A 27,185-nucleotide genomic window follows, 5' to 3' on the forward strand; every position below is an offset into this window, starting at 1 on the left:
ATCTATTTAGCTCAATGGAACCTTATGGTACAATATCATATAGAAACATACACTTTAACACAAGTTATTGTCCTGATATCAAGAAAATGATAGTTTCTTGCCCCAAATTCCCACAACAGCAACTTAATAGAACAAGGGTAAAGCAGGATTCAATAATTTACAAAAAAAATGAAAACAAAAAACTTCTTTTGTTTGAAAACAGATTTGAAAATTTTGTTTTGGATTGGAATAAAATAAAAACTGTTGAAATCATTGAAGATAAATTTTGCGTTTTTTACTATTTTTGCAAGTTTTGTATGTTCTTACAGACTGACAATGTTCTATCTCATAGCAGTTGAAGCATAGATGGATCCATGATTGATACATAGAAAATCACTGGTGAGCCCCCCCCGCCCACACACACACTTCCCCCAACTCTTGGCCTATTCAGCAGACCACCCTCTTTCAGAAATTCTGATTCCACAACTAGGAAGCATGAAAGATGCACATGATAAATACTAGACAAATAAATATTTAAATGGTTTATTATTAAAGTAACTGTAAAACAAAACCTTGTTACATATGAAACAAAAATGTATAAATTAACAAATTTATCACAGACAACAACTTCTTTAATATACATATCACAAACCCCCCCGCCCCCCAAAAAAACAAACAAACAAACAAACAAAACACATGACATTAAAAATAAAAGAAATTAGTGGAAAATATGCACCAAAAATATTCAACAAAACATTGAACAATTCCACAAAAATTGGCACTATAACATATTACTAACTAATATAACATAACTATTACAGCAAGTGAAAAACGTTTTAGAAATACTGACATTTGATTAAGTTTTCAACCTATAAATAACACATTTAATTGCAAAGTTCCATTTTTCGGCATACAATTTTAGTTCAGATTTGATAATTTGTTCAATAATCACTAAGAAATGTAGCAACCTGAAAAATAATCTTATATACAGTAGCATTTGTTTTTATGAAAGAAAAATACAATGAAACTTGTCTAAACCAAACTCATTTTGAAATTTGAAATATGTTTGGTAAATACAGATGTTTGGTATACCAAGGTTCAAAATACATTTAAATTGATGTACAGGAACTTTAAGACAGGTCATTGTTTGACATTTTAAGATGTCGTATGAGAATTTTCATTCAATTTCTTTCTATGAAAAGGTGCAGATTTGGTACAATATAACTAGACAATAAATTCATTATTATTGTAAAATAATGGTGTGAAAAGGTGTTGTATTTAGTATCAGTCCAAATAAAATTCAGAAACCACCTAAAGGTGATTTACACGTATTGTGTACAAAAATCCATCTAACAAATGATGCGTTTTAGTCTACATATGCTACATTTATAGGAAATTATTTTAATTCAGATATGTATTTTACAGAAAACCTATACATCTATATCCCACTAAAGCAACAAAATCCCCCCCAAAAAAATCCTGCAACGTGCCATTGGTACACGATCTATATAATTTGTATCTCAAAAAAGCAACAACTGAATGAAAAACTAAGACTAATTCTGTGGTCTGTAACTGTTTCTTAATGAGAAATAAAAGTTAATTTGGTGTTTTTTTCCGCATACATACATCACATCTTGTCTGATTTTTATAAAGACTGCTACTTAATATTTTCAGTGCTGTTTACTGTAAGGTACTATTGTTCGTGGAGTACCAATTTTCTTGGTTTTCGTGGGTTGACCAAGAGATTCCCATTGGTGCGTATACAGAAAAACTTCAGAACCACACATTCAAGAACTACAAACTTTTGTTACTTCCCTGATCCACGAAAATTGGTATCCACGAATTAAAGTACATTCACAGTATTAAATACATATCAATATCTAACATTTCGTCATGAATACATTTTAAATCATACCAACTACCAGGAGTGAACAATTTTTGAACTCTAACAAAACAAGTTGAAGAAGTTTGATCTGGTGATCCCACATACCTCTGCATTCCAATTTTTTTTTAACTTAAAAAAGGAATTAAGGTTCCTGGCTATTATTGGTAAATTCATATTCAAATAATGCATAAAATTAACAAAATTTTTAACGATAGGGAAGGTCAAAGACCTGAACCTTGTCTCTAGGTCTGCATATGTTGGAGCTAGTTTTGAGACGAAACTCTTATTTAATCATGATTGCCATTAATTTTTCCCATAAACCAAAAAAAAAATGCTCTCACATAATTTATAATTTCATTTAAAAAAAATAATGAAGTAATCAAGGGAACCAAGATTTGAGCAGTAATCAAAAGAATATACCAGTATTCCAAGGACTAAGACTAGATGGGGAAAATAGACACATAAAATAGTAACAGGTACAAAGAAACGGAAGAAAATGAGCAATCTGGACTCAACTAAAAACTGGGACCATAGACCAGGTGCATCAGAAAAGAAAATAATATGAAAAATTGTAATACTACAATGTACATATCCATTGTTCGGTACAAAATTCATTTTCTACTTTAGTTACTGGAAAGATATTTGATATCTATTATATAACAAGTCATCTTATTTTTCGTTAGTTTTAATTTTTGCAAATCTCTGTGCACCAAGACCAAATAGTCTTGAGGTTGAATTATTTTTCAGCTAAACTTAAGGAGGTAGACCTAGGGTAAGGGACATAACTCTTGAAATCAGTGATATATTTGTATCAAATTCAATTTCACAAAAGCCTTTCAAGCTTTCATTTGAAACAGAATGAAATCAATCCAAGTTACTTTGATGCTTACATGAGATTGATGTAAAATGCTGAATACAAACGTTCCAATTATTTGTAAGCCCCTTACCCCAGGTCTACCTCCTTAAGTTGTTTAACCTTAAAATAGCATATATTTAAGCTAACGGTATATGATTCCATTACTTTAAAGTTTGATGTTTGGGAAAATAATACAACAATGACTATTCTGGAGTGTGAAATGTAAATTGCAATACAGGAATTAATTGCACAACAAAATCTAATGGCTCTGGTAAATCTGCAAGAACAACATTCTGATGTTCAGCTTCTGTTTCATCTCTCAAAGTATCAACTGTGACTTGTTGTTCACCATTCTTAACAGTTAATATAGGACTGGCTACATCACCTGCAGATGTAGTCAAAATTCCATCTTTTTCAGCAGCCACAGTTGTTTGTCCATCTTCTTCCGAAACTACAGTAGATCCAGATGGATCCTGCTCCCTAGAAGATGCTTCTAGATTTAAAGTTGCCTGATTATCAGAGGTGTTTGCCGAAATCATATTTCCACCAGCAACTGGATTGGTTATGACTTTTTGATTTTTAACTTCATTTTCCTGTGAAACTTGTTCCTGTTGTGTTTTAGGTCTTTTTAAAGTCTTGTTTTGTCTTCTGTTTGGGTTTGATTGTGGGTACTTTTTTCTTGTGTCCAACCTCTCCTGTAACATAGAAGAATATTTCTTTTTAAACAAAGCTGAATTGATTCTTAGTTTAGTAAGACTAAATAAAATTTTGTATTTCAACTTACATCGACTAAGTATTATGAAAAACAACCAAATGACATAATTCAAAAATGAAAAAAAAGATGGGAGAGTGGTCTGGATTAGTTTTAGGTAAATTAAATGTTCATATTAAATAACAATTAAAATAAAGTAAGACATTTTATAGAAATATTTGTATGACAAAATAAGAATTTTGGATTACATCAAGCAATTGAATAGTTAGCCTTCCTTTTTTAAGTTGAAACATTAGGACATAATTCTTGTGAAATTTTACCCAAACAATTTAGTGCCATGCAAGATAAATACATTTTTTAATGCCATACTGATTACAATATAAAAAAAAATCTTTTTAAAGACAGGTTAAAAAGCAATTTATTGAGTACACAGAGGGGTAACTGAAAGCAGATGCACATTATGTGGCCTCAAGCACAGACAGAATTAAGAAGTCCAAAACCATTATATATACTTAAAAACGGACTGCTTCACAAAATAATTTCTGGTCTTGGCATATTGGCATAATTCATGTTTAAAAGTTTTATTAACAATGGGATATCACTAATGCTCTTTATTACAACAGGATAATTTTTTCTTTGTACAATCTTTTTTACATTCTCAGCATTTAGCTGATGAAGAGATTTACAAAAGATGACCAAATTTTATTTTAATAGTAATTTTAATGCAGTTATACCTATCAACCAAACACTGGACAAACTGGAAACCTGTATATACCAGCCATCTTCTAAAGCCTCAATACAGTTTGAACCTATGTGCAACAGACATCTTCAAAAAGCCTCAATACAATTTGAACCTGTGTACAAAAGACATCTTCTAAAGCCTCAATACAATTTGAACCTGTGTACAAAAGACATCTTCTAAAGCCTCAATACAATTTGAACCTGTGTACAACAGATATCTTCTAAAAGCCTCAATGCAATATGAACCTGTGTACAAAAGACATCTTCGTAAGCCTTAATACATTTTCAACCTGGGTAAACTGAACACCTGCCTAAACTGAATGAAAAGAGGCTTGGTTTAGACAGGTTTCACTGCACAGAACAAAACCCCCTGTCAAAAAGGGGTATGTTAAGGACATATTTCACTGTTATACAATAATATAAAATGCATTCACATACTTAGTTTTCCATGTTTCAAAATATAAATTTATAACAATTCAAAAGAATTGCTATTTTACAAAAGGGGTTATACAGTGGTCTGATGAGTTCTTGTATAATTTGTGCTGATAAAATTAATCGTCAATATTTTTTTTTTATTCAATAAACAGTAAAATGTTGGTTTTCGTACATAATACAAGATATTAAGCTAGATCATACAAGTCTCTGTTATCAACATGCATGTTCCCAACCAAAGCATTTTAAACAACCCCTTCAAAATAAACAAAATTTACATGTTATTACAGCCTTTTTCCAAGTTTATCCTGGTAAGAAAGAAATCAAGAACAGATTATAACAACAGACAAGAATGTTTCATACAGAATTAAATGCTTTGCATGGCACAGCTTGATACAACCACAGAGGCCCAACCCTCAACAGTTGAAGCATGTTTTAACCAGAATCAAAACAGTCCCCTCTTAGTCCCTAATTCCTAGATGGTTTCAAAATCAATCCAAACCATCCTTCTGGGGTATGGCACTTTGTGGTATAATTTCAAAGATATCTTTTCCTTTTTACTTAAGTTACCATTCAGAAATCAGAAAAAAATGCTTGTTTTTGTCCCCTTTAATGCCCATAGTTCTTAATTTGCTCAAGTAACAACGCCCAAATCAACCCCAGCCTTCCTTTTGTGGCATGGTACCTTGTAGTAAAATTAAAAAGAGATACATTTACTCATGGTTAAGTTATTGTCTGGACATCAGGGAAATGCTTGTTCCTTGCCTCTTAATTATTCCTTATTGGTGAAAGTCATAATTCCCTAAAATAATCCTAGCCTTACTTTGGTGGTATAGCACCTTGTGGTACAATTTCAAGTAGTTGCATTTGCTAATAGTCAATTTAGTGTGTGGACATAGGAAAATGTTTGTTATAAGCCCCTTTTCAGTCCCTCATTCTTAAATGATTCAAATCTTAACCAAAAAATTGATCAAAGTCTGTCCTTTTGTGGTATAGAATATTGTGAAACAATATCAGAGACATCCATTGACTTTTATTGGGGTTATATAGTAAAATTCTATGAAACACATTATTTTGCCCCTAATTCCAAAACAATGTTGGGACCATTACTGAATGACCCCAAATCAATACCAACAAAATGACCTAAGGCAGATTGATGCAAATGAACCCATCTTACTCAGAGTGTGACCTCATCTTCCATAAGTAAATGTATTTAAAAAACATCACAGTCTATATTATCCTGAGAATGATACAACAAAGGCATCATAATATTTTAATTTTGGCAACATAATACTTTCCTGCACAAAAAAGCTATAAGTAAATACATTTGTATTGATATGATTTAGAGATTTTAAAAATGGGGTTTCAGAGGTTTCCAGCTATTATATGCTCAGTTTCCCAAAGCATGAAATAAATAGAATTTTCTAAAGTAAGATGCTCTCAAGAACCTGAATCACTTACCTGGAGAGTTCACATGGTAATATCATTTAAACAAAAGTTTATCATTCAAAGATGTTCCCTTACTAACATCATTTTTGCCACCCACTGAGCCACCTGATCTACATAAAAAAGAATCATTTGTAGAGGACATTAAGTCATCAACCCTTTCAAGTTTCAAAACATTGACAACTATGGTTTCAGAAGCATAGATCTTTGGAAATTGGCCAATCAGGAGCTTAGATAGTCCCTGGTGGCTATCTCGTTTATTCAAGTGGCATCAAAGTTTCATAACATGTAAAAATTTATCCCTTTTATTATTTCTGCCAAGTTTGGTTACCATTGGCTTAATAAAAGCAGAAATATATGTTCCCCCTATGGGTTTCAATGATAACTTTGTGTAACCAGCCACCTGTTGATGATCACCACAAAAAGTGGGCATTAAGGTCATCAACAGTATCAAGTTTCAAAACATTAGCATCTACGGTTTTAGAGGAGTTGATATTTGAAAATGGAACAATCAGAAACTTATGGCTTCCAGTGGCCATCTTGTTCGATCAAATGGAACCAAAATTCCAAGTTTTTATAGAGGCTCTTCCATATATCATTCCTGCAAGGTTTATTTGAAATTAGTAAAGGGATTTTCATGTAGTAAAATGTGAAAAGTTAACAGACAGAGGATGCATAATCTCACTAGAACCTTTTGGTCCAGGTGAACTAAAAAAAGAGGGTTTCAACCCTTGGAACCTCCACTGAATCTGTCACGGAGTTTACTCTTGAAACAATAGTTATTTAGAATTTTAGAATATGCTTACCAGTACATGTATCTCACTTTACCTCAAAAGACAGAAATAATCAGATAAACAATTGATATGATATCATAGAAATGATTAGATAAATAGTTTCATATGATATCATATTGAGCAAAACCTATTCTAAAAAAAGAGCAACATGTGTGTTTAACTGCTGTGAAATAACATCTTTTATGATTAGCTTATCTGTAACATTATGTAATTTGATTCTAGTAAACAGATATGACCTCATTTGGCTCATACTGACAAACACAGATTAAATTAGTGTTTTTCCCTATGTCATTGACAAAGTAATAATACATGTCTTAATTACACACACTATTTATATAGATTATAACATGTGGTTCAAAATCCAACAAGTAAGGACACACCATTTAAGCTTTATTGATACAGCCTCTGAATTCATATTGAGATTAAATGTTTGACATAGAAAAAGGCTTCGACCAGAAATAATGTGCCCCTTTTTGGCCCCTTATTCCTAAACAGTACACATCAAATATTCCAAAAATCAATCCCAGTCTACTTTTTATTGTATGGCACTATGTGGAAAATTTTCTAAAAAATCGGCGAACTTTTACACAATTTATTGTTTAACATCAATAAAATGCCCCTTTTCGACCCCTGATTCTTAAATACTTCAAGTCACAACTCAAAAAAATTAATCTCAACCTTTCTTTGGTGGTGTGGTACAATTTGAAATAGACCCATTTAATCTTTCATAAGTCTAGACATCAAGAAAATGCTTGGTTTAGTGAGCCTTTTTGACCCCTCATTCCAAAAAGATCCAAGTAACAACCCAAAATATGAACCCCAGCCTTCCTTTCCATCTCAAGTTACTGTTAAGACATCAGTAAAGTTTTTGCTTCTAACCCCTTTTTTGGTACCTTGTGGTATAATTTCATAAATATAATACATTTATAATTATTAATAACTTATTGTCTGGAAAAAAAAATTGTCTACCGACAATTAAAATTGCAGCAGCAATATCACTGTGGCTAACAACAGCATTAATACCACTATAAGAAATGCACTTTCTTGTGATTGTATAAAAAAATTTCTTTAATGAAGTAAGTATGAGGAGGGGTCAGTAGAATTTTTCTAATGATGAAATGAAAAATATTCTATGCTCACTTTATGCAACAGAAAAAGCCCAAGAAGGTGAGTCTTAAAGTAGGTAAATGCTACCTCATATACTAATTTGTGTCAAAACATTCATTCCAAACCACCTATTTAAACAGAATTTTACAAGGCAAACAGTTACCAGTGAAATTTACAAGAACAGGTGTCCATACAGACCTAAAGATTTTTGACGTGTAGCCACATACTGAAATTATAAAATTAAACAAACTATCCAAGATTTATGAAATACCTGTAAAATTTACATCAAACAAAGCTTGTTACAAAAAAAAATGATGAAATGATGCCATAACTGACATTAAAATTCTGCAATTGTTTATTTTGTATTATTCAACATAAAATTGGTCAAAACCCAAAATGCCAACACATTCATACCTACAAATCTTTTTGAATATAAAAAGTAACAATGTTGAAACTGATGTAAGTAAAATAGTTGCAGAAATTGACAATTAACACACCCAGTAACTTTGTTAATGAGATGTATTTATAAACAAGAGGTTCCCAGGAGCCTGAATTACTCACCTGGTTAAAGTTTGTCTTTCAAGGGTAATAAATTTAACAAGGAGATGTCCAACAATTTTGACTCAAGAAGACTTTGGTAGGACTTATCATAAGGATCATTTCAGCAAATGAAAGTTTCTTTCTATCTATCATAAATTTCAAGATATTGGCCGAAAACTAAAAAAAAAAATTTCATCTTTCAAGGGCAATAACTCTCACAAGGAATCGCCTGACATCTTTGATCCCAGAAGACTTTTGAAGGCCTTATAATAAGGATCATTTCAGCAATTGAAAGAGTTTGGCTAAACCTATCGGTTTTGAGATATATGCGAAAAACTACTGTCTGACCCTTATGTTCTATTTTTAGTAATGGGGGCCATGTTTTTTGATGGATCAGAAATCTCCATATCAGTTCTATGCAGGATATCACAAGGAACATTCATACATTTCAATTGATCAAGTAGTGTCAGAGGAGAAGATTTTTTAAAGAAATAATAGCAAAAATCGTTTGAAAAGGGCAATAACTCCAACATAGCTTAACGGATTTGACCAGAGATAGCTCTCATCATGCTGAACACTTTTACCCCGTCAGAATTTAGCTAAACCTAATGGTTGTGGCGATATATTAAAAAATCTACTGTCTTACCCCTAAATTCTATTTATAGTAATGGCGGCCATGTTTTTCGAAGAATCAAAAATCCCCACATATGGTCTATGCAGGATACCCCAAGGAACATTTATACCAAGTTTGGTTATAATCAGTCAGGTAGTTTCAGAGAAGAAGATTTTTGTACAATTATTAATGACGACGATGACGGACACCAAGTGATGGCAATAGCTCACATGGCCTTTGGCCAGGTGAGCTAAAAAGTACCAAGATATATGTATACAGAGTCGGATCCAAAGCAAAAGAGTACTGGGGTCAGACTCCTCCACTATAAATCCTAAATTTTGTTAATTTTGTGCAAAATTAGGCAAAAATTAGAAAAAAATTGTCTGTTACTACCCCCTTTTTAATATCTCTAGATCTGCCACTGCGTACATATATATATGTGTTTATATTATTTTGTGGTGAAAACATGAAAACTGCATATAAAACATCTTCAGTGTGACTATCTTACCTTGGCTGTAGGTAGAGGCTTTGATCCCTTCTTAGATTCTGAAGGACCACTATTAAGTAAGACAAAACTACCACCTAAAAGATACATTTAAGTATAATTATGTAAAACTAGAGGCTCTAAAGAGCTTAAATTGCTCACCAGGCTTGATAAGATACATTTTATTTTTAGTAAAAGGAGTATATTTTTCATCGATAAAAAAATCCCAACAGCCATTTTGAGTAGGCAATCTTAAGGAGCAACAACATCAACTTTTGTTGAATTCAGTCCAGTTTTTAGAAACAATAGCCATGCTTGTCTACAGATCAAAATTTGAAGCATAAACTTTGTGCAAAATTAGCAAAAAAACATCAAAAAGGGTAATTTCTCTAATATCAGTTTACAGATTTCCACAAAAATTTGGCTGTGGAAAAATCTGATCATGCTGAACATTAATACTCAGTCAAAACATTTCTTTACAGTTTAGAATACATTTTTAAAAAAAAAACAAACTTATGTTTAATTTTAGTAATGGAGTAATGATTGCCAATTTTTTGATGGATCAAAAATCTAAGTAACAAATTTGTGCAGGATACCCTAATAAAAAAAAAAATCAAACAATGTTACACTGAATTCTATCAAGAAGTTATAAAGAAAAGATGTTTGAAAAAATATGAACATTTACAGCAATGTCAAGTGATGGCAATATCTCACATGGCCTATAGTCAGGTGTGCTTAAATGGGCAAACATAGATAGTGCATTTATTATATTATTATATATATATGTATTTATATTATATTATATTATTATTAATATATTATTTATATTATATTATATTATATACATATGTATTTATATTATATATGAATTAAATTTTTTTTTACCCCTTTTTGACCCTTAATTTCTAAAAGGAAAAGGTCATAACCATAAAAAAAGATAAATATTATCTATATCTACGAATAAAGAAATTAAAGACTTAAAAAGTATCAATCTTTATAATTATTAAATCTACATGAGTTCAATCAATATGCAATTTATTTTTTGTTACATGTATATACACAACTGTGAACAAATTGGCACTTTTTTGGCTGCAGAAAATACTCATAGCAAAGTCCAGTACTAAAAAAAGTTATAAAATTAGATTTCAGAAATATTTTTTTTAACTTTTGCTATCGCCCCACTTTTGTGTTTTATTTTTGATGTGCATATACATGTATTAACAATATTACTCCATATGAGCATTGTATATACATTATATTTATGGTATTACTCCATTATAAGTGTTGTACCTTCTAATAATCTAGACTGAGTATCTTTAGATAGGTTTGACCATCCCTCTGTTTTTATAACTTGATGAACATGTTTCTTCAAGAAACTTTCACATTTCTCCACCAGAAAATTAATAAAATTGACAAAATCCTACAAAAAAAAATCACAAACATCAAGTAAACAAAGTTAATAGTAAAGAATAAAATTTCAACCTTTAAACAATATGCAACAAAAATGAATAATAATAAATCATGATATTTCAATTTTTTGTGAAATTCTGAATAGTTCAGGGTTTTCGAGCAACATTGTCCATTCCGTATAACTTGGTACTTTAGCCATGCCCCCTAACTATGGAACTACTTCAATGGGGTATCCCAGTACACTTAAAGCTTGCAGGTAAATAACATATGGCATAATTGATTGACAGTTGGTCCACTTCAAAAAAATAAATAAATCTAAAAACAATACATTGCAATTTTATTTCTGAATTTAAATATAAGGATTGTTGTCAATTGTTGGTTAGATTATAGTACCAGTATATAAACCACTTCAGGTAGGTTAACGCTGCAACATAAACTGCTTTGCAGTAAGTATTGTTTATGTACATGAAGCATGTTAATAAACAACAAAGATATGGAAAACATATGCTTTTTCAATACTAGTTATCAGCATGGAGTACAACATACACCAAAAAGGAAAGTTCTTAACCGCCACTATGAAAAATTAACAATGTGATTAACCACAGTACATACCTCACTAGGTTGGTTGATTTCTAAGGCTGTAATTACACTTTGTTTTAGAGACAAACTACGGTAAACTTCACAAGCCTTATTTATGGGTAATGATTTGATAACCTGTTCGAATATCTCTTGAAGTAAACTGATCTTGTAACCTAGTCCCTACAAAAAAAATTTATCCCATAAATGGCTGTTCTCAATTGAAGACATGCCATGAATCAAAATGCTGCTAGCACTGGAAATTTTTAATTCTTGTGGACATTGTAGCATGAACAAAATTTCAAAGATTACATGATGTAAAATAAAACAATAATCATATATTTGCATTTCCCATATTATTTAGAAATGTTAATCCTAATATTATTATAAACTGAATGTCAATTAATACTGTTGAATTCTGAAGTACAAACTGTAATTGATAGTTGAACAGTTTACACATTTACAAATTTTGTTCCATTTCACCTTTTTCCCAATTTTTTAAAACTATCCAAAAGTTAATTTAAGAATTGGCGATGATTAAAATTTTGTCTCTTGAAAAATAACATAAATTTTCCATGTGCATATTGTTTATTGTGTGAAGTGCAATGAACAAAATATGCACATGGAAAATTTGTTATTTTTTAATAGACAAAATTTTTCTCATCGCCAATTCTTATTAATTAATTTTAAAACATATTTTTATCTTTAAACATGAGAAAAGTAGCTCTGAATTTAACTGAATAAGGGCATGTCAATATTTTTTTATCCATTGAGATATAACAAAATTATTTTAACCAATCAGATTACAGTATTTATCTCAAATTAATTTATTTTGCAATCACTTTCAAAACTATTACGACAAAGTATTATCCTACACTGTAAATATCTACTCAAATGGAAGCTATCTTAAGTTAAAAAATAATTTCCTTGATCAATATAAGATTTTCAAAGTAAGACACTATTTATCAATTTTAATTTTCCCGCCAATTTTACTTGGTTTAAATCACTGCTCTTCACTTCCTGTTAATTAATTACAAATATTAATGATAAGATGGAGATTTTGACTGATAATTGTGTTAAATGGAACATGCTTAGCACATTTAATGCTTTTTAACACCACATTACTGCCAGAGCTAAATTCCCTAAAAAAAAATTTATTACTAAACATACTTCAAGGCCAAAAAGGAGTCCATCAAATCTTAAGTTCTTTTGAAGAGTACATCTTAATTTATTTGCAGAAATAATAGAATATTATTAAGCTGAATAATTGCCAGAACATATTAACAGGTTATAGAAGATGTATTGAATGATATAATTACAGTTTGATGGTATCTTTTGCATTTGTAGTGACCCATGTTGTACAGAAAGAGGGACAAAAACAAAAAAATAAGTGAAAATTCTGTCAAATAGAAAAATGGGGGAGCACATCTAGAGGGTATATAGGGTCCTGTCTTCATGTACCTGTAATTTGGAATATATTTTCATGTAGTGTTCAGAAACAGCAGGGAAGTTCCAGGCATGAACCAGGGACATAAGGTATTGTGATCCTAAAGGATCAAAAGCCCAAAAAGGGGTCTGGTACAGCCATCTTACATCGGAGATTTCATAGAAGTTATAGCAATTTGAAATAGCGTGATACTGATTTCAATACAAATTTAGGTACATGTATGCTACTGAGTAATTTAAATAGCTCTCTAGGTAGAAATCTGCCTTACTTTATCACCACAGAACACCTGTGTGATCATTTGGATACTATCTTTACCAGGAATATTTTGAGTCAACTATGAGAAATCAACATCATCAAATTGCTATATACATCAGGTAATTGTCATTTAAGGAGGTAGACCTAGGGTAAGGGACATAACTCTTATAATCAGTGATATGTTTGTATCATATTCAATTTCACCAGAGTCTATCAAGCTTTTATTTGAAACAGAATGAAATCAATTTAAATTATTTTGATGCTTACATGAGATTGATGTAAAATGCTGAATACAAGCATTCCAATTATTTATAAGAGTTGTGTCCCTTATCCTAGGTCTACCTTCTTAATCAGGGATAGAGCAACTGTATCCCTTCAACATCATCACTGAATGCACTGTAATAGTTCTTATCAATCATCTATTTTTTGTCACAAAAAAAAAAAAAATAATAATAAAAATAAAAATAAAAATAAAAAAAATAAAAAAACAAAAAAACAAACAAAACAGCCACAAATAGAGCTTGTAAGTATTAATTTCATTGCATTTGTGCATAACATTTTGTTGTTCAATCTTTGAGCAACCAAATCCTATGCTTTTAAATGGTAGGTAGGGACCCATTCTTGTAAATTCACAAGGTCACGTGATGTGACAAATCTTATTTGGACTTAACCTATACAGGCAAATTTTGCATCTATGCATCCACAGAAACCAAGGGGTGTCTCCATAGTTTACTATTTCATCACGATGAAGTCCTAGGCAAGAGACATTCCTGGGTTTCTGAGGATGTTTTCATGAAAAAAGTTAAATACCAACAGGTAGCATTGTATGAGACGAAGTTCAACCAACCTTATCAAGACTATCAAATGAAGCACTATTGATGATACTAATGAAGTTACAGCTGATAAACTCTATAACAGCATCTTGTACTTTGGTAATATTACACAATAATGGTTCACTCCAGCTGATCCTTGGTATATTGCTGTTCAGGTTTTCACATTTCATCAACAAATCAATTGCTGTCTCTCTATTCTGTCAAACAATTCATATGCAAATGTGTATATTAATTATTTCTGCAATGGCTGGAGGTAGGGGAGGGTTCAAGCAGCCCCCCTTGCTGTAGACAGAATTTTGCACACAGAGACCTCAAACAAGGTTTTTCAGTTTAGTAAAATACCAGATTTCTCTCATATTGAAGTTTAATGACCAATACAATAACTACTAATTTTTACAAATCATTGACTAAAATTTAAGGTAAAACAAAACCTAATTTTTTTTTGCACATTAGGGACCTGCTCCTTTTCCCATAGTGACCATAGTTTCGGATCTAATACTGCTTGTTGCAAAACCTTGGCCCAATATTGACTTCAGCCAAGCTTGAACTTCAATGAACAGTTTTTTAAGGAATGATAGCCATTTTTATGTCTCATCTGGTGTGTGAAACAAGCCTATCTAATTAAAACAACACCCATCAATTGTTCCATTCTGTCACTGCATGTGGGATCTAACAAATCTCCATTCCATTTTCCATTCTGATGACCTTTCTGATCAGAAAATCAGATTTCATCTTTCATGATTTGGAAAGCATTACTTAAAGGGAAAACCAAGAGGATTCTGAAAAATCATCTACACAGGAAGTAGAATGGAGTGTTGTTAGATCCTGCAGTGACTGAATGGAACAACTGATAGGTCTATTTTTAATTGGATTGGAAAAAGGCCAGATTTTTACTAATTTCCAGGAAGGTTATGTATATTAGTCATATTTGACAGTTTCTCACCATATCTTCAACAGTTCTACGGTAGCAGTAATCCAGTACATCCTGAGGTTGTTTAGCCAGGTGTTTAGATCTCCACATCTTCAACATGTTCCTATTGACCCAGTCTACACATTTATCTCTAAGAGGGTCTATATGAAATGTTATAGCAATAGATAAGGCTTCTGGAAGACGTTCTTCACAACCTGAGCAAAGCTGAATAAAAAGTAAAAAATAACACATCACAAAAATTACATTCTTAGCTATAGACAAAACTAATCAAAACAACAAACTTTGGTTTAGGGTAAGGGACACAACTCTCAAAAATCATTGGAACGTTTGCACTGAGCATTTCACATCAATATTATGTAAGCATCTAATTAACTCAGATTGATTGTATTCTGCTTCAAACAAAAGCTTGAGAGGCTTTGGTGAAATTGAATATGATACAAACATATCACTGATTTCAAGAGTTATGTCCCTTACCTAGGTCTACCATATTTTGGTGTGTATAATGTGCACGTTTTTTACATAGAAATCATTTTCAGAGCAGGAGGATGTGTATTAAATTGTACACATCAATATATAAGAATTAGCCAAGAAATGACGTATTTCAGTATTTGTAGAAATGCCACATCAAGATAAATAAACAGACTGATCAAGTGCAAAATACCCACCTTTTGTTTTACAAAATTCTACTATAATTTATTTCCAGAAAAACTCTTTTCACACGTTTTGACCATAAAACACACACTGCATACAATAAATAAATGTGTATTATACACACCCAAACACAGTATGAATTATTTCTTGGTCATGATTTTTTTATTGTGGTTTAATCAAAACAAAAGTAAATATTGGTAGTAATTACAAAATAACATCATGAAATCCATGATTTTAAAGATCACCTAATAAATGTTTATACACAAAAAATGTAACTTCAAAGTACATCCTGACCAGCAAAAATGTGCATCATATGAAAATCATTGGAAGTACACAACATACATGTATGATTATCATAAAAATCAGGCATGATATGATTATCATATTTTTGAGTTAACATATGATTATTTCATGAGCACATATTTATTTTACAAACAAATGATGATCATATGTGAGCAGAGACAGGGTAATTGTAATCACCTGTTATCGATATAAATATAAGGAAGCCATTTTCTACATATGTTTGTTAAGTATCATGTGATATCCATATAATTACCATAAAATTGAGCAATATAACTATCATATATGACACTTTAGGCTATCTACAATGATGGTACCTTGTGGAACATGTGACAATATTCTCTCTTCAGGAAGCTTATGACAACTTCGTTGATCCCTTGAAGACCATACATATCTGCTGACATGATGAGTTCATCTACAGTACAGGATATTATATCTACCACTCCACCATATAGATATAGAAGCATCTGTTCTATTACATTTGGTGTCACCCTGAAATGTGCAGAAAATTATTCAATTATACATGATATACCTTTTTTTTTGTTTTTCCACTGGTCTTACTGCAAGATATTATGTATATCAGGATACTGAAATTTAACGGTACTTGCCAATGACAATTTTATATCAGATTGACTATAAAATTGCTGATAAACAGAATAATGTCAGTTTTGAACGTCTCGACATCTTGTCCTTATGAGCTAACTGTGATATTTCAAGTCTTGACTTAAAAAATGCCATTATTCTGTAAGTATAACAAAAACTTTTGTCTTTTTTCTTTTTTAGCTGTTTAGTGTTACTCAATTTTTGCAAAATTATATCTTCAGTATTGTTCTTCATTGGATGTCTGTCCCCAGATCAAATAACTTAACATTTGAGTAATGTCAGGGACTAACATGAATACATTTTGCATCCTCTCCAACTTATTCTGCAATCCAGGCCCAGTGTCACAAAATGATAAATATTTGAGTCTGAGAACATTCTTGACCTCTCATGGTAACCCCAATCAAAGTCTGGTGACATCACAAATAGTCAAGAATTTTCTCAAACTAAAATATTTTTTTAAGTTTTGTGGTGCTGGGACCCAATCAATAAATGATCTTCAGTGTTATAAGGAAAATAATATGATTTGTCAGTAAATATTGTATTTCACATACATGAAAGGTTAAGCTAAAAATCATGCAAATAAAGAGAAAAATGATAGGGTGAAAATTTTTGTCAACTTTCTATTATAACAATCTAAATATTCAAAACAGGCATATTATGAAAAAAACACCAGTAAGAGTGGCTGGGAAAGTAATGAAATTAGTCAATATAGTTGAATGGCATTAAAAAAATTTATACAGTCAAACTTCAGTCGCTCGCTTGAACTCGGATAACTCGAACATCTGGGATTTCTTGAACATAATTCAAAGTACCAAAATTTTCTCCTAAATAATCAATATAAATAACCTTGGATATCTCGAACTTCGATTTCTCGAACACTTCGGTCTGTTCAGTAATACATCTTAAGAGAATAACCCTCATTAACTTGAACTCCTCACCCATTTTATCAGCTTGGGAAAAAAAGGCATGAAAAACTGAAACCCTATCATTAATCAGTGTCATTTTAGTTAATTGCAGGTAATAGCAAGCACTGCAAAGTTCATGAAACATGTGGATGTACGTATGTCACTATGTGCATCTGTGCTGTTCCATTGTTGCTGTAGTCAAGAACCTAACCGGCCTTGGAAGAAAATATAACTCAGATTATATTATCCACATCAAGCATAGCTTTTCTAAGATAGGAGAGGCAATTATTTTCTTGTTTGGAATTTCAGCTGTCAGTTGCGTCTGAATTTTGTTAACGTCACATGATATGTGTAAAATATTCTCACCAGGCATCGACATTTCTGCTAGTCCGATCGCCTGAGGCAACTAAAACTGGCTGGGGACTACTGAAATTTTGGGTAGAAATAGTCCGCGGGACTAATAAATATTCAGTGTTGAGAATGACTTTTAATTGCGTCTCATTGTCATGTGAATCATATTATTGTAGCCGTCAGACAGAAATGAACTTCATGAACGTGTTTCTTTCACCTACGGTTAAAAAATAGAATGTTTACATTATTGATTTTTGTGTGACTGTTTTAGGAATCTAGATTGGTCGGTTTGGTTGTTAGTTATGATCAGTATGATGTTGACAGCAACGCGGTATAACATAACTTTTATGAAAAAATTTCGTGCTTTTAAGGGTTTAATGTTTTGGAAATTGAATAAATATTCTAGTCAACAAACATGTTTTGGAAATTGAATAATTATTCTAGTCAACAAACATGTATCTTTCTAGGTCCTTCACACTTGGAATAGCAAACACCAACAAAGAGTTGGTTTATATAGCAATTTTAATACAAAAATACTAGTACATACAATAACAAGACTATAACTAATTGACAGTATTCTCTGTTTGACACACACACAGTCTCACTCTGCCGTGTTGACTTATTTATGTCTTCTTGATTTTTATGGGACTACTAAATATGTTCAGGGACTACTAAAAATTGTGTATTTACTAGTCCTTGGACTACTGCAAAGAAAAAAAAACAGGTGTCAATCCCTGCCCACCATCTGTGGAGAACTGTAATACTTCCTGTATCTGTACAGATTGATCTGACCGGCCAAAACTGAAAAGGATGTTGCTAGAGATGCCCTTAAGTTTAAAAATGTAAAGTATTGTTAAGTGCTATAAAGTTATCGACCATTTTGAAAGCCAGGGGAAAAGGGGGTATGGGGTTGGGATTTTTGGAAAAACATTTTTTTTTCAAGTTACTCATTTATTGAAAAAAAAAACTCTCCCATTATATAACAAGGAAGATTTTCATTTTCACCCAGGTCGACCCCCCCTCTTTGTAATGTCCTATATAATTTTTACCAGTCTCACACAGATGGTACATACATGGTAAAGCTCACGGTACTCGCTAATTTAGTCAATGCCTATTCCATACACAGACAAAATTATTTCACATGATTTTCACACAAATTTCACATGGTTTTCATCTTAACTGAGCAAAAACTTTTGTGTCAGAGTTCACGTGAAATTCGTGTGAATTGAGCCTTCACATGAAATTCACGAGTTGTCCACAAACAAATTATTGACCAAGGAACTTGAACTCTGAACGTTTTTAAAGGCAAACACAGCATTTTAAATGCCCAAAAATCAACATAATCTTCCGAAAGATCATAAAAAAGATCCACGAACTAACAAAACTTCGTAGGAAGTAAGCAATTTCTAACAATAAAGTCGAACTTGGACTGGCAACGAAAAAATTCTGGAAATATACTAACTTCAATTTTTCGAACTCCTGATAACGTGAAAGCCAATAAAAAAGATCCACGAACTAACAAAACTTTGTAGGAAGTAAGCAATTTCTAACAATAAAGTCTAACTCGGACTGGCAACAAAAAAATTCTGGAAATATACTAACTTCAATTTCTCGAACTCCTGATAACTTGAACATATTTCAATGGTCCTTTGGAGTTTGAGCTAACATAATTTGACTGTATATATCACTACATAACCAGTCAAATTCTTCTTTACTTTACCAGTTTTCTTCATTACCTTTTAAGTTCACAATTCACTTCGGGGCATAATGGATGCATCAATCCTATTCAGGAACTTGAAGTCCATATTGTCCATCAAGTTTCTGAATAGGATTATTCAGGAACTTGATGGACAATATGGACTTTTATGCATTTATCCTCTTTAGGAACTTGACTCAAAAAATGGACATAATATTAATACCAATTGCATGTTTTTTAGGCCAATAAAACTACTAGGAATTCACATTCAAGGAGCGACATTACTTATTTGCAACTACGTAACTTGATCTGGCATATAAAACTTACCCTTCAAGGTTAACAATATCTGTTTCTCTCCAGGAACCTCCAAGCATTGCAGCAAAGTAACTTGATCTGGCACATAATATACACCTAAAAATCAAAGGTTATGATTTTAAACAGCTGTGATAAGACATGTTATTTACATTCACACCAATTTGGTGTGTTATATTCAATATCTATAAAACTTTTTAATACAAACATTTTATCAAATTGTTTTGAAGTTCTTAAAATCCATCTTTCAAGTGATTGTATGATGTGTGTGTGGATAGACAGATGAAAAAAGATTGGTATACTATGAATGGTCTGAAATTAAGATTGCCGCATAAAAAAATAGTTAATTGATTTTTACATCTTGTCAGTCTTCAGCAGTTAAATCATAATTTTATCACTTTCTGTATTATTTTCAGTACATGTATACCACATAATATAATATAATATCTACCGGTACTGGGTGCATTAATTACAAAAGTACTTTTCAAAAACTTAAATCAATATTAAAGATATCTCACTTGTGAGCTTTGAAATGAACATCTGATACTACAATTTCACAGTCTGTATCAATTTCCTGGAGATAACCTTTGAGTAAGTCCTCTCCAACCCTGTTGCATGCTTCATATGGAACAGAAAGTCCATATGATAGTTTAATCATGTCTGAAAATGAACATTGCACTTGGCTGAGATCTGTTTCCTTGCAGTCTACACCCTCACTCTCATTGATTTCATCAGAGTGTTCAATGCCATTTTGAGTCTCTATTGTGGTTAGAGGTTCATATTCTGTTCTATTTTGAGGTTTAGAATCTAAACTATTTTGAGGTTCGGAATCTGTTTTACCTTGAGGTTCTAAAACATTTTCCTCAATCCATACACCATAGTGTAGATCATTCTCTTTAGTTTGTGAGTCAACAGTATCATCATTCACAACCATAAACACTTCATTTCCATGAGTCTTTGATCCAGATGTGTCTTTATCATGACCTGACTTCCCATTAACACCCAATAGCGCCTCATCTTCTACTTGATGGCTCAATCCATTGTCATTAGAATTGTCCATACCTCCATCATGTTGTTTCAAGTTCTTTCCAATATAGTCTTTTATGGATATATTATGTTGCACCAGCAATGACTTCAGGTAGTCCATCAAAACTTCATCTTGCTGGTCCACAGCTTCATCCAACGGATCTGTCTCCACAAAATATAACTTCCTTTGTAATAAAAAAAATAAATATATTGAATGCTGATTTATTTGGGGGAACAGCCTTCATGGTGTGTCAAAATTTTGATTGTTGAGCAACACATTAGGTTTCAATGAAATAAATTGCCATTCCTTTGTTTCATGGACTAAACTGTACCATAAAAAATGAGGATCATCATATTCAACCCACTTGTATAGCAGGGTTACTCAATGCTTAGATAAATTGTAGTACTGATGATATTGTGAAAGTATTATTGTTCGTCGGATACCAATTTTCTTGGTTTTAGTGGGTAGGCCAAACCAAGAAATTTGGTTCCTAACGAAAAAGAAATTACCACTGAAGTATATACTGAAAACCTCAAAACCATTAATTCAAGAATCCATGAATTTGTGTTTCTTCCCTAATGCACGAAAATTTGTATCCACGAATTAAAGTACTTTCACACTAAGTCAGATAATGCATTTTTTAAAAATAAACCAGTATCCATTATACTTTACTGTAAACCAGGATATTTTCACTGCATCTTTTTTCACAGTTTCTGCTATAAATATGCTTTCGTGCAGTTTTAAATTCACAATATTTCATCATATTATAGTGTAATGTTCTTCGAAGAAAGTATTACGGATGCCGGCACGAAAAATAGCGAAAGTTAAACTGCCTCGAAAATTTCATGGTTTACATCAATAGGAAATTATTGCAATGTTATTGCAAAAAATGTGACTGACATTAAAATTGCAATATTTAAAACTTGTATTCAGGAAATTTTAACATAACTAATGCAGGATTTTTCCTCAAAATTATGAAAATAAAAAAAATGCAATTTTGACTCAAAATGAATAAATTGCTATAATTAATTCATGCACTAATTTCTGATTTTAAAATACCTGCATTTGAAAACATACCTGATAACAAACAAGACAGTATTTTGAGACAGCCACGAAGGCATAATTAATACACTGGGATCATTGCCAGTGGATAACTCTGTCAATCTTTCATAAATAGCTTGACTCCTGTATAACAAGAAAAATAAATATGTACTACAAGTCCCAAAAAGTCCAGCATCAGAAAGTTATGGCTGACATAAATGTGTACCTTACTCCATCACTGGAATCAGCCACAGGTTTCTGATGACAATAAAATGTGTACTAATGAAACATCTTAATAAGATACAAGGGAGGGCCTGAAAACCAAGTACCTGTAATAATTTTATTAGGCCAAAAAAAAAAAATTAAAAAAAATAATATGTCTGTTTCCTGCTACCCTACCTAACTTAGTTTTTTGTGCCTAGCATAAACATTTCATGGCAATTTTGGCTCATAGCATTAGAGTCTAGATTGTTTCTCCATTCAATCAATGTAAAATGTTTTTGAAAAATAAAATAATTTCCCTACCTACCCTATTTTTCCTACCAGTGGCTGAAAACAATAGTCTTTGTTTGCCTTAAGCCTATTCCACACTTCATTCTAACCAAAATTAGAAATATTTAGACATTCAAAGTTAAAAGCAGTTGAAGTTACTTACCTTGATCTTAATATAAACTTATGGATATTAATATCTCTACCCTCAGCTCTTATAGTCAAGTCGAAATGAATTTCACTGTCTAATAAGCTACAAAAAAAAAGAAAAGACATTGACACTGGTGAAATATTGAGTTTGTAGGCAATTTTATTGAGAAAGAGTAATCAAGGGAACCAAGATCAAAAGAATGAAATCCAGGGACAAAGACCAGACACGGAAAACAGATAAAGAACGTAAAATAACAAAAATGATAATAAAAAGTCGTCAAAAGTAGAAAAGAGAGGATAGGAAACCTATGACATGTTGAACAAATCAGTTTTCTTGGTGCAGATGGATACACCGTAAAAATCCATGAGTTTATTGATCGTTACAGAATTGGTTTCATACAATGTTTCACTTTGATCATGATACATAGTAGTAGAAGTACTAGAGAGCTCTGAATATAGGTGTCAGAGTGAGACTAATTGTACACGTATATCATATTACAGTGATAATAAGCACGCAAAGCTCAGTCTTGAATGTATAGTGATTTGTCTAAAAATTCATCATACTGACACTCGAAAAGCTTTTGTCCAAGCAAAACACTACATTCTGTTTCATTGAAGCTTCAAAAATATTTTACACGTATTAATATTCGCTTATTCTGTCAAGTGTGCATATCTGCAGGAATCAATTTTCGTGGCTTAAAAAAAAAATGATTGGTGAAATACAGTGTTAAAAATCAACTTCGCTGGTACTATTTTTTGCACTTTTCTATTCTCTGCAAAAGAAGTGAAAATCAGTATACCACAAAAATCAATAAATTTACAGCAGTAAAAATGCAGGCTAGACAAAATCTTTCAAAGATGTCTATGTTTTTTCTTCGGAATTACTCTGTAACATTTTTCAAAAAATCTTCTGATTGAAAGGATCTTCATAAAACCCTGCAATCCACATGGAACCTGAAACTGTTCTTACAATAATGTTACAAATACCAATGTTATAAATTTAAAAAATAAATATAAACAAACTTGGCAAGATTATAAATGGCATGAAGTTTAATTTGTTGAAAAGGGAACCTAATACTTCATGCTTCAGACTTTGGACCTTCTCGCACTTAAGGCCACTGCCTTACTCATATTAACTCCTAAAATTCCCTTTCTAACAACATACTGGTACCAGTTAAATATTAAATAGTTTACCCTTCTAAATCTTTCTGGAGCTGTTTAATGACACCTTGCTTTAGGTTCCCTTTCTCATGACTACAGCGGTCAATCAATGACTTTGTCTTTGCTGGTGCAAGTTTTTCTTTAGGACGAGCCATCTTCAGTTGACAGCTATTACCTGGCTAGATTATAAAATTGATTTTATTAAAGTAACCTTTTTCTTTCTTTTCAGTCCTGTGTTCATAAATACACAAGCTGCTTTCATGCTGGTGTGTACATTGTTTTATTGCGATTCCTGTTTCAAGCATGTCAGTTAGTGATAATTATCACCCTACAGGTTTATAAATAATTATCAACTGAATGGCAATTCTTAGTCAAGGTCATTTTCTGATTTCGCTTTATCTGCAATCAAAAAGTGACACTAAATCCCTGAAAGAACTACCAAATGTACATGTACAGATGTAATTAAGCACTATAAAAGACAGAATGTCCAAACAAACCAATGCAACTTGTTTAAATTGTCGCTGCCTTCTAGACTATTGCTCTTTGATTCTGAATGAAAGTAAATGTATACATTCACTTACAAATATATGTACCTCTGCAGTGTATGTAAATATGCTCCCAAAAGGAGCTAAATTGTATAGAAGTCCCAAAATGGTAAAATGTATATTAAGGATCTAATTAACTACCTGCCAACCCCACTAAAAAAAATGTATATATGTTGCAGTTACATGCTTAATTGGAGGGATAAGACAGATATTCATCTTATTAAACAAATGCAACTCATTTCCAAAGGCTTTAATGTATTGAGTTTTGCTGGGATAGGAATATTGACATGTTTATTCATACAATTTTTCTTCAAAGAGACAGGAAAGGACTTTTAAGCACATTCATTTTTTTAACTTCACTGAAGAGCATGCACCACAGGAGTAGAATACTACATAACAGTGCCTGGTATCAACAAACTCTTGTGTTTTTTTTGTGATCATTTTCATCATTTCTTTTCTCACATCCAATTTCTGCAGGACTAGTAGATTTTCTGTAGGATCAGTAGATATTTAAGTCTACTGGTCCTGCTGTCTTGTTGAAATTTTAGCTTAATTTCTACCCCTGTAATTAACCTTTTAATTTGGCACCACCAACAAAATACAAGTAAGAATTTACAAGACAATATAAAATACAACAGAGAGTTCAATGTACAAAAGAGTCACATGTATCATGTCAATAACAACACAGATTGAAGATCTAATTGTTATATTTTGTGTTGTTGTGTTTTTCAGGTCAGGGAAAACCACTAATTGACATATTATATCTCAATTGACATATAATCCACCAATTAGCATATACAAGGATAGACCAATTGACATACATGTACATGTATAATATACTGTTTTTTTTTCAAAATGAAATCTTTGTTTTAAAATGGTGCATCACTTTTCAAAACAAAACCCAATATATGACCCTTACTAAGCCCAAAATGTATTTTCTTTTTGTTGAAGCATGCTGCATTTCTTGAGCTTGCACTTTTACAATATTTCTTCTTTGTTTCAACTGTTCCATTGACCTTCAATAATGATGACCAAGTATTTAAATAGGGTCAGTATGTTCCTATCCAATTGAATGATACCTGGCTCTTACCTGTTGAGTGAAACTCGTGTTCAATGTAATGGATAAAATAACAATAGGTGAACATACAAATGCAATTTTCATTTAAATGTAGCATGATGTGTTAAAATCTAGAACCTGAAATGACAGGAATGTCATTACACTTCAGCATAGTTTCCTGAAAAGAATGCTCCTTTTTCAACTGAAGATGTTTTTTGAGAAAATAGTGCATTATATGTAAATTGGTGGATTATGTGTCAGCTGAGATATATCAATTATAGTGGTTCTCCTTGACCAGTTTTTATCAAGTATCTGTCGCTTTAAAGTTTAATAGCCCTATTGAGCTTGTTTTGTCTTGTTACTGTGAACATGCATTAATATGTGCCAACTAGAAACCAAATTTACCTAATCACTATCTCATCTTTTGATGACTACTCTGTTTTCAAGAATTGGTGAACTCTTGCAAAATTTTCAACAGTATACCTGCTACTTTTTTTATTCCCTGCAACTTAATCAAAATACTACTGACATCCCTGTCAGATTCTTTTAACAACCAAAAATGTCATAGATCTTGACTCTGTTTTGAAGAAATTGCGAGCTTTTCTCTGGTAATATCTTATTAAATCATGTTCCTAGCAAAATTCTTACATTCTCCTTTCTTATCTACCATGTATGTGACATCTTAATGCAAAAAAAGTGATGAAAAGTTTTGCTCAGCGACAAATTCTCAACCAGACAGCCATTTTGAAAATTTATTATTAAACAATTTCGGGTATGAACAGACTCAATTTCCGCAAAGACGAATTGAGGGATTTTTTTAAGTATATAAAAATTACAGGTCTATAATTGTATTAGAAACAAAAAAAACAAAAACAAAAAAAAACAAAAAAAAAACAACAAAAAAACAAAAAATGAAAATATGAATATAGCTGCTCCTCATATAAAGTGAGTCAAACACAATTATTGTAGTGTATAAATGTATGAAAATTTCAGAAAATTATTGCTACAAGGAATTTTATCTATAGTAGACTATCATTTATTTTGCCTTTAACAAGATTACCATAAAGGAACACTTTTCTAACCTATACAAAATGACTGGCTGATACAGAAATGATCTGTAGAATGGACCTATACGCAGATGGATACTAATGAACATCATCTCAAGAAAGGAGTTTATAGGTTACTGGTTATCATATTGTTGACAAAATGAAAATGTTTCCAATCTTCCACAGTATTATAGTAAATTCTTCATTCATTGAGTATTTTTTTCATGTTTAAGCATTTAAAATGAGATACCTCTCCAAAACCAGTTCATGAAATTACAATGTATTCTTGTTTGCATATAGATGTATGTGTACATATAAGGACAGAGATGTCAATAAAAGGCATCAATCGACAAAATTAGATGGCTACTGTTTTCAAGAATGGGTGAACTCTTGCAAAATTTTCATCAGTCTATCTGCTACTTTTTTTTTCATTCCCTGCTTCTTAATCAAAGTATTACTGACGTCCCTGTCATTATTTTTAATGCAAGCAACAGGTTTATTTTCTCTAGAACTGGGTTAAGCAAGGTAGTGCAATCTGATATTTTTCATCCTGGTGGGGTTTGTTGTCTCTTTGACATATTCACCATATCCATTTCATTACATGATTTAAATTGATCAGAAATTGGGGATGTTTTTTTTTGCTTTTATTCAGTATACAGTAGTCCCTCTCTTATATGGCCAACCCTACTGCAATCCAAATCTGGCCACACGAGTGAGGTTTGGCCAATGGAGGATTTTTTAAAAGTATTTTCAGAATTTCATTGTATGTTTGTTGCATCTATATTGCTATGTACTATTACACAAATTAGA

The 27,185-nt window shown here is 31.8% G+C and overlaps 1 protein-coding gene across 11 annotated transcripts; it reads right to left on the bottom strand.

Annotated features, from left to right (window-relative positions):
- Positions 1-506: 506 nt before the first annotated feature.
- On the bottom strand, positions 507-26,098 carry LOC148612198 (BTB/POZ domain-containing protein 8-like). Of its 11 annotated transcripts, none has more exons than XR_015924347.1 (15): positions 25,978-26,098; positions 23,761-23,906; positions 22,583-22,669; positions 21,964-22,071; positions 20,378-21,070; positions 19,875-19,958; positions 16,310-16,484; positions 15,054-15,245; positions 14,125-14,307; positions 11,612-11,758; positions 10,880-11,009; positions 9,614-9,687; positions 8,151-8,178; positions 4,167-4,913; positions 3,357-3,415 (listed from the first exon to the last, which is right to left on the bottom strand). XR_015924347.1 is itself a non-coding variant. In XM_088593434.1 (15 exons), the coding sequence occupies exons 2-14, from the start codon at positions 23,880-23,882 to the stop codon at positions 4,909-4,911; spliced, it is 2,028 nt and encodes a 675-aa protein (XP_088449560.1). In that variant the 5' UTR covers positions 23,883-23,906; positions 25,978-26,098; the 3' UTR covers positions 3,366-3,415; positions 4,884-4,908. The 11 variants fall into 11 exon arrangements, 9 of the variants coding, with proteins under 9 accessions (XP_088449554.1, XP_088449556.1, XP_088449555.1 ...); XM_088593434.1 differs by having other exon boundaries at positions 3,366-3,415; positions 4,884-4,913; XM_088593431.1 differs by lacking the exon at positions 4,167-4,913 and having other exon boundaries at positions 3,212-3,415.
- Between the last annotated feature and the right edge of the window lie 1,087 nt (positions 26,099-27,185).

The sequence above is a fragment of the Perna viridis genome, chromosome 7 (assembly GCF_037379345.1).
Source record: "Perna viridis isolate PV_CMFRI_1.1 ecotype Kerala chromosome 7, ASM3737934v1, whole genome shotgun sequence".
NCBI lineage: Eukaryota > Metazoa > Mollusca > Bivalvia > Mytilida > Mytilidae > Perna > Perna viridis.

What these genes read in the sequence shown, in the direction of transcription:
- LOC148612198 (XM_088593428.1), bottom strand. Translation starts at nt 23,882, where the DNA reads ATGGCTCGTCCTAAAGAAAAACTTGCACCAGCAAAGACAAAGTCATTG. An exon ending in AAATCAACCAACCTAGTGAG is followed by an intron (nt 11,010 to 11,611) that starts GTATGTACTGTG and finishes TTTTTTTTGTAG; the next exon opens with GATTTTGTCAATTTTATTAA. An exon ending in TCAGTCTAGATTATTAGAAG is followed by an intron (nt 9,688 to 10,879) that starts GTACAACACTTA and finishes TGTATCTTTTAG; the next exon opens with GTGGTAGTTTTGTCTTACTT.